The following is a 9235-nucleotide window of genomic DNA, read 5'->3' as shown; positions in this document are numbered from 1 at the left end:
GGTCCTTGAGTCTTAATTGAGCTTAGACTTTCTTAGCTTCTAATAATCCCTTCAAGGTATTAACCAAAACCTTATGTTCTGGAAGATTTAAACCAAACTGCTCACACTGAGATCACTCACTGTTTAGCAGTCCTAGACTACCTCCTTTCTCCAGGAGCAACTGTTTTACATATCTAGCTTCAAACGGACTAATGTTAAAAAAAAAAACTGAAACCAAAACCTTTCTTCAAACTATGGTGTTTCCCATAAACCAAAGGAAAGCACTGTTCCTTATCCTTCTGCTTGAAACCGAATCCTTTACACTTTTACTTTGGGAGAGTTTTCAACCAACATGAAGATCGATTAGAGAGGATGGGAATGTTTCCTTTGGAGAGGAGAAGACTGAGGAGATTTGATGTTTTTAAAATCATTAGGTGGTGTGCTGTTTAAGGTAGATGGAAGTAAAATGTTCCCACTTGTAAAAGGATGGTGAATTGTGGGTACTTTTGGAAGGCTTTGCAAAAGAAGAAAATGTGAAGTGAAAAAACATTCACAGCAAGCAATTAGGAGATGTAGTGTACTGCCTGGAATTTTGGTGGAATCAGGGTCAATTGAGATATTCAGGGAGATATTGGTTAATAATTTAAGTAGAAACATTGTGCAAGGTTACAAGGAAAATCCATTAAGTCAAAATGCTCAGAGAACTGGCGCAGCCATGACAGGTCAAATGACCAACTACATCTATTGTTCTATGCAGTGGCCTAGCAAGCCATTCACATAAACTCAACATTGAGGTTATCCATCATCTTATCAAGGGCATTTGGGGGCAGGCAATAAATGTTGAATGGTGCCAGACACCAACATTCCGTGAATTATTAAAATCCGTTAGGGTGTGACAAGATGCTTAACACAAGGGTAATGCAAAAATATTTAATTTGGATCAACATCAGCAAATAGAGTACATGTTCATCGAAATAAATTTTAAGTGTCTGAAAGGATGAGAGAAAGGCAGACCTAGGCAGGTGAAGCTACAGCCACCAATGATAGAGTAATTAAAATAATCATAGAATCCCCACAGTGTGGGAACAGGCCATTTGGCCCAACAAGACCACACCGACTCTGTGAAGAGTATCATACCCAGACTCGCACCTCCATAGCCTATTCCTGTAACCATGCATTTCTCACGGCTAATCCATCTAACTTACACATACCTGGACACTATGGGCAATTTATTATGGCCAATCCACCTAGCCTGTACATCTTTGTCTGAGAGAGGAAACCGGAGCACCCAGCGGAAACCCACACAGACACAAGGAGAATGTGCGAACTCCATATAGACAGTCGTCTGAGGCTGGAATCGAATCCAGATCCCTGCCACTGTGAGGCAGCAGCGCTAATTACTGTGTCACCAGACTGAACTTCATCTACCATTACCTGACCATTCCATCAGCTTTTCTGCACTCTTTTGGAGTTCTACACTGTCCTCCTCTCAAAGAAAGACCAGAGGAGCACATATTCAAAGACTGTAGGACTGGAGAAGGTTACAAAGTTAGGAAAGGTGAAGCCATTGGGTGATTTTATAAGACCAGAATGAGAATTTTAAAACCGCTATCGTCAAAGGAACGAGTGTAGGTGAACATAGACAAGAGTGTGGGCCACATCAAATAAAGAAACGTTTCGTAGTAGGTGTCTTTAAGTTTACTTCTGTTAGCATCCTCTGATGTGAATTTTGCATAATCTTTGAAGTGGACTGTTGTTATTTCTCCTATCCATGCTTTCTGGATAACATTGGAGACCTTCACCTATCATTTTCCTGTAGATTAAGCAGGAGCCCAGTACATGCTGAGCAAGTTATGCATGTATTCCTTCAGATAGGAAACGTAGAGTTCCATAATATGTCTTAAATGTAGGTGAAGGTTGAAATTCAAATGGTAGGGATTCTGAGCTTAACAGCAGCATCTAGAACACTGAAACAAGAGACTATGAAGTGTTGTACATTGTTTATGCTGAATATTTGGTGAATATTAAAACTGTGTAGTCTAAGTGACGCACTCAGTGGTGATGATAGTCAAGTTGTGTATGAGATGCTTTCCATATTACAAACTAACAGTGTTGAATGTTGCCATTTGTCCAAGAGTCTGGTGAAAAGTTTATATTCCAGCTAGACGCCAATGCTGTCTGAAGTGGCAGCCTGTGGATCCAGTAACAATTAGCTCTGTTAGATGTACGGTTAGACTATTAAAAGTGCACAAAGAAATATCTCAATGCTATCACTGGCTAGTTTTATATTTTGATACCAAAAGGACCATGCCACTATTTACACCTGACATGAACCTCTTGGCCATTATTTAATTTCATCCTTTCACAATATCTGTATTTGCTTTATCCCTCATGTACTTGTACTTGTCTATCGTTTCCTAAAAGCACCCATTTTGTGTGCCTCAATTACTCCATGTGGCGTGAATTCTAGAGTTGAGGGTTGGGTGTTTTCCTCGTGAGGTTGGCACAGTATGAAGATAATGAGCAGAATTATACTTAATTGAAATATCAGGGATTGCTGCAGTCTTCCGTTGTTTTTGAGAAGATTCGTAGCTTGGGTTGTGGATGAGGTTGTAGACTTCACCAAGCTGGTGTGTTTGATTACAGATGCTTCATCACCCTGCTAGGTAACGTCGTCCGTTCCCCTCCGGTGAAGCATTGGTGTTCTGTCCTGCTCGTTATTTATATGCCTCTGTTTGCTGGGGTGGTTGACATCACTTCCAGTTCTGTTTTTCAGTGGTTTGTATATCGGATCCAGTTCAACGTGTTTGTTGATGGATTTCTGGTTGGAATGCCAGGCCTCCAGGAATGCCCTGGGATGTCTCTTTGGCTTGTGCTATTATGGATGTGTTGTCCCAGTCGAATTCATGTCCTTCTTTGTCTGTGTGTACTGAGACTAGTGAGAATTGGTCGTGTCTCTTGGTGGCTAATTGGTGTTCAAGTATCATTATTGTCAGTTTTCTTCTTGTTTGGCCTGTGTAATGTTTCTGTCAGTTCTTGCATGGTATTTTGTATATTTACGTTGGTTTTATTGGTTGTGGGTATGGGATCCTTTACATTCATCAGTAGCTGTCATAGGGTGATTGTTCATTTGTGGGCTACCATGATACCTAGGGGTCTGAGTAATCTTGTAGTCATCTCTGATATGTCTCTTTACGGTAGGGTGACTAGTGTGTCTGGCCATGTTGTGTCTTTCTGTGGTCTGTCACAGAGGTAACGGCGGATTGTGCTTTTTGGGTATACATTCCTTTTAAAAACTCCATATAAGTGCTTCTGTTCTGCTTTGTGCAGTTCTGGGTTACTGTAGTGTGTTGGGGTGGTTGCTGTACCACCTTCCATTGTGTATAATGAAGGCTGTACAAGACAGAACATCACTTCTGCTTCAGAATGATCTCTAAATCACTTAAGGAAAAACTCTAACTGTGCATATCCCAGCCTTTCAAAATTGTTGCATGTACATAATTACCTTTTCAATATTTTACCTACAGTTTATTTTTCTGCCTTCCTACAGAACAGATATCTTTGTGTTCCTTCTCAGCACCAGAGCTGGTGGCCTTGGCATCAATTTGACAGCTGCTGATACAGTAAGAGAGTAGATTATTTTTAGTCCTCTTTCCCTCATGTAAAATGTTGAATGTTAATGTGTGAGGATACAGTTTTAGACTGCCTGTAATGCACCTGATCTCAAAATGTTTACTGAACCTTTGAATATTTAATTCAGAGCTAGATAAATTCTTGCTAAGCAAGGGGCTGGAAGTTTCTCGTCTGTAGGCAGCAGTGTGGAGTAATCAGATTATCCTCAATCTTATTGAATGGCAGAGCAGGCTTGAAGGGGTCAATTGGCCGCCTCCTCCTCCTAATCCGTATGTTCATAACAATAATTGATACTATTTCCTCTTGAGTTCAGATACCTTGATGATTGTCCTCAAATTCCACACCACCTTTTACTTCAGTTCCCACCAATACAAACTGTATTCTGGATATACCACTAATGTTGAACAACTTGAAAACAGTTTGCTGAATACAAATGTACTCCTAAGTTAGTGCAAAATTAATGTTTTCATTCAGTGAGATTAGAGGGTGCTGGGGTTAGAAATAGACAGTGATCACATATGAATTTGTTTTGAGGTTTGGCTCAAGCATATTGTAGGACAACATAGAGGAAGTTTTACTGTGTACTTAACTCCATGCCGTCTCTGTCGTGGGACTGTTTGATGAGGACCATCCCAATTTAAGTACATCAGACACTGACCAACATGCCATCACACTATAGGGGAAATCACATGCTTCAACATTGTACTTGGGCATTCCTTAGTGTAGTCCTGGAGTAAGTTGTTACATAACCAAGGAATTAGGCTAACAATGTTGTAGCCAATTCATTGTGTTCCAGTGATAGCGTTCAGCTCCCTGGCAGGAGCACTGAGTTTTGAACACAAGGAGGATGACTGGTGGATATATTTTGTGAACTTTCTGCTGAAGATTGTGTTTGTTACAGGTTATATTTTATGATAATGACTGGAACCCAACTGTGGATCAGCAGGCAATGGATCGAGCTCATAGGCTGGGACAGACAAAGCAAGTAACTGTGTATCGACTCATCTGCAAGGGAACAATAGAGGAGCGAATCCTGCAGCGTGCCAAAGAGAAGAGTGAGGTACACACACTTGGTATCCATTTCAAGTTTTGTGCTGGCAAAACCCTGTAGAAAGGCACATAAAGCAGAGAGACCTTTAAAGGCGCATTCTCAATGTGTAGTTGCACTGAACATCATGTGATTTTCTGGTACAAATGACTATAGGTGAGGATGACTGGAATTGGTAAACAATATTTCATACTGTAGAATTGCTGATTTTAGCCCTGCAGATTGGGATGAGCACTAAGCAGAGACCTTAGACATTCTACAACCAGGTTCCAGGACAGAGTTTGAGGGTGCTCAGACCCTAAGGAATTCTGGCCCCCTTTAAATTGGGTGGAGCTACTCTGGCTTTTGACAATTAATAATATACTCCATGACAGCAAATAAAAAGCAAGATGGCAAATTCAAAATTTTCATTAAATCAGGAGAGAATGATGTTTCTGATGCTATGCTTTAACAACATTAAACAAGAGCTACATTCCATTGAACTTTGTTTACAGTTTATGTATAGACTGTTGTTAACATATGGCTTTTGAGAACAATTGGAATGACCCAGCTTACTAAACACCTGGGACCTTCCTATGGTTCGGAACCAGACTGACTAGTGACCTGCTGAAGAACGACATTATAACTCTTAATGAGGTTAAATATGTCTGTGCTTGCTGAAATAAATGAGCACTGAGTCCCATGACTGAAACAGTGGGGAATAGCTGCAAACCATATGGTCTGTTGAGCCTTTTCTGCCATTTGTTTTCCTGTCTCCCTCAATTCCTCTCCTGTCTGCTGACCATATTCCTTGATTCACTGACTATAGCCTTCCGGTATAGTCAATTTTGGAATATCCACATTCCTCTAAGTGAAGAGATTTCTCTTCTGATTGCTCAGTGATCAACCCCTTAATCTGACACTGCTCTAGAATCCTCCAATCAAGATAAACAACCTGTAGTACCCTGACTAGTTCATTTCAAAATATCATTGACATCACTTCTCATTTTAAACTCTGAAGAGTATGGACTCCCCTCTCTTGGTTTGTCTGTCGCTTTCGCTCGGACTCTGTCCACCCCTCGCCCTCGCTCTCGCTCTCGCTCTCGCTCTCTCACACACGGACACTCTCACATGTACTTAAGCTCAGCACATGTGTTGTGTAAAAGCAGTGCCGTTAGTACTGTAATCCCATTGGCTTGTGAGACTACATCATGTCTTGCTTTCCACAGTTCCTACCAAGCTTGTTAGCATTTTGCAAACAAGGCTGTAGCTTTAGTAACTGGGCTGTAGCTATAATTCACTGTTTCCAGTGCAGGGAGCAAAGTGATACCACTGCATGTACAGTGAATCCTGGCAACAGGAAACTGAGCCAGTAATCTGCAACTGAATGATTAAGATGTCTTCATTCTCTGCTGAGGTAGAGCTGTAATGCGCCTGTGGATTGCTTGTGATAGCGATTAAGCTGTGGAAGGGCAACAGTTTCACATGGAACGCCATTTCAGTAATGACTGAAGTGCCCCATTGTCTCAGCGTTATCTGTTCTCGCTCAGCTTGTAAATTGTACATTGGAGAGGGCACTATCTGGAATCTCTCAATTCTTGCTTTCCCTTCCTCCCTTCCCTTCCCACAGGCTTAACTGAACCCTCTTGTATAAACACCATTTCCTAAACCCAGTGGATTTTTCAATTCTTTAAGATAAAATTCAGTTGTGGGCTAAAAACAAGTGCACTGTAACATTTGTATGTATAATTATTGATCATTTGGGCTGTATTTGGCTATTTGTTTTACTGGTACCCACTGCTGTTCTTCCCCCAAATAATCCCCTCAATTCTGAGTAAAATTATCCTAGGTGCTTTGGAGCTCATTTCATGCAAGATGCTTGAGCCTATGTGGCACAAGGCTTCTGGCCTAGGGTAAACACTAAAAAGGATTTTACTGATCCACTATAACATTGACTTGTATATTCTGCCTCAAGGTTCTTCAGCTGGAGAGTTATAAAGCAGAGTTATCATCTTGCCATTTAAGGTAATAGAAGGGATGTTGATGATTTATTTAGTTAAAAGGGCTAGGCTAAAGGATTGCCTTAAAGGAGAAAAGAAAGGGGTCAGAAAAGTTTAAAAGGGGGTCCCAAGAAATATATAATGTAGCTAATTATGTAGAATGGGTATTTTAATTTAAATCACAATCCAACCACAAAGAAAGGATTAAGTCAAACAGGTGAAAGGAAGATTTAGGACAAATGTCAACAAGTTCTTCACCCAAACTGCCAACATGGTAGATGGTCAGAAAGTTGGATGGAGTGATTTTGAATACAGTTGATGTTTACTGTGTGGGTGATTCAAGATTGACCAAATGACTTTTTCCCATTAATGCTCACCCCGAGTTTAGGTTTAACCTCAAAACTGATACATTTGATTTGAGATATTAGTGAGCGCTGGATCCATGTGAAGTGGCAGGCCTGAGATCTAAAGTGCTTGTTGTCATTGGACAGTTCTGATAAATGGGAGAACTTCAGATTCAGCAGGGACTATTTTACACTTGTTGAAACTCAAGCCGGTAATTTTCTTTTATTTTGTTGTTAAACAGATTCAGCGAATGGTTATTTCTGGGGGCAACTTCAAACCTGACACACTCAAACCAAAGGAGGTGGTCAGTTTGCTGTTGGATGATGAGGAACTGGAGAAGAAATGTAAGGACAATGGCTGTGACTCTCTGGGTCTATTATTTTCTCTTTGTTTAATATGTTCACAAGCTGGTTGACTGGAATATCACAACTGAACTCCGTGATAGTTACAGATTAACACACACGCTCACTCAAACCTTCATTCAGATATTTGTACGCACATATTTTGCTCATTCCCCTAAACTCATGCTGTCAGTCATACACATGCATTCTCACTGACCCCTCTCTCACAAGCAAATCACTGGATGGTAGTTGGGAGAGCTGAATGATTTGTCCCAGGGACTTGAGCCAGTTTGGAAGGGGGCATTGGCATATTTGTAATGTCACTGGATGAGTAATCCAGAACCCCAGGCTAATGTTCTGGTAACATTAATTCAAATCACTCTGACAGATAATGGAATTTAAATTCAATAAAAAAATCTGTAAGTGAAGCGCTCACTTAATGGTGACATGTTACCACTGTCACTTGTAAAGAAAACTAATGTGGTTCACTAAACTTCCTTTAAGTAAGCAAAACTACAATGCTATGTGTGACTCCAGACCTACAGTAATGTAGCTTACTCTTAACTGCCTTCTGGACAATTGGAGATGGGCAATAAATGATGGGCCTAGGCAGTGACTCCCTCACTTCATGCACAAAGCTATTGGGATATCCCTACAGCCTCCAACTAATATCAGTTATCTGTTTTCATATCAAGCCACCTCCCCAACCCCAAAAAACTATGAAAGCATAGAAATTGGGGGAATCCAGATATGGAGCTTTGTCCCAAACGTAAGCCTCACTGTGGAGCTCTGACCAGCATTTGTGGGAGGGGGAAGGCATTATGCTCTGATATGGAGTTCTGACCTGGGAAGGCCCCAGTATGGAGCTCCAAGCCATGGGGAGACCCCAGGTGCATTGAAGCATTACTTCACAACTAACTGAACAAAATAAATCCCTTTCACTCACATGGAATTGGTACTGGCATACCATAAATTATACAAAACAACACATTGCAGGAGCATTTTAGTGAATTACTGGCGTTCCCAATTTGAGGCTGGGAGGTCTTGTGGCTGAGCCACACAGATCTGAAGAACAAAGGTCCCATTTCCAGTCTGTGCTCCGTTATCAGCAGCAGTACTACAATTGATGTCAGTGCCCTGGGCTACAAAGAAAACACAGCCAGTGATCCTGTTCCTGATCATAATCCAGCGACCTTTCTCAAAAGTGTTCATTCACATATAAACATTGAGAAATATCCCAATGCTTTCACTGGACAGGGAAAGCTAAGCATTTGATCCTGAATCTGCACAAGATTAATTCAGAGTATTTAGTCTTGGACTGCTGAATGAGTGGGTGTGGGAATTGCTGAATATTTGACTAATTCTTTCTCTGATTGAAGTGCGTCTGCGACAGGAAGAGAAACGAATACAAGAAGAGTCAAATAAAGTGAAAGATCGCAAAAGGAAACGAGAAAAATATGCAGAAAAGGTGAGACTATCTTTCCAACTGATGCAGTTCCCAGCATGGGATTGTGAAAGAAGTGAAGCAGGAATGAGTCACTCTCCTGCATGCTGCAATCTTTGCCATCTCGGAGATGGACAGGGTAGGCCTTTGCCTACAGATTTCCTACAGGAGGCCAGAGAAGTTGGAATGGTTCTGTTGTCAGTTGTGGGAGTCTTTCAACAGTTTGAGCTGCAGGTGGAGCACCCTGTTTTGACATGGGCAGCGGATAACTGCAGTACTGACAGGGTTATTACACATAACAGTACAGTCAGCCAGTGTGCAACAAAGAACGCCTTTAACAGGGAGCTGATGACCTCTCCTGCCATCTCCATCTTACTTGAACCTTACCATGTCTTCGTCTCTCTCTCTCTCTTTCTCTTTCTTTCTCTCTCTCTCTCTCTCTCTCTCTCTTTCTCTCTCTCTCTCT

General features: G+C 41.3%; 1 protein-coding gene across 1 annotated transcript in view; it reads left to right on the top strand.

The window, feature by feature from the left end:
* Nucleotides 1–9235, top strand: part of sptbn5 (spectrin, beta, non-erythrocytic 5) — a 165848-nt gene that overhangs the window by 143115 nt on the left and 13498 nt on the right. Inside the window, exons 60-63 of the mRNA XM_048600480.1 lie at nucleotides 3507–3602; nucleotides 4514–4672; nucleotides 7226–7328; nucleotides 8705–8793. Of these exons, the coding sequence (XP_048456437.1) occupies nucleotides 3507–3602; nucleotides 4514–4672; nucleotides 7226–7328; nucleotides 8705–8793 (447 nt within the window). The remainder of the gene's footprint in view (nucleotides 1–3506; nucleotides 3603–4513; nucleotides 4673–7225; nucleotides 7329–8704; nucleotides 8794–9235) is intronic.

Source organism: Rhincodon typus, chromosome 8 (genome assembly GCF_021869965.1).
Source record: "Rhincodon typus isolate 14 chromosome 8, sRhiTyp1.1, whole genome shotgun sequence".
NCBI classification, from domain to species: domain Eukaryota; kingdom Metazoa; phylum Chordata; class Chondrichthyes; order Orectolobiformes; family Rhincodontidae; genus Rhincodon; species Rhincodon typus.
Note: the sequence above shows the minus strand (reverse complement) of the source record. Positions and strands in the feature narration are given on the sequence as shown.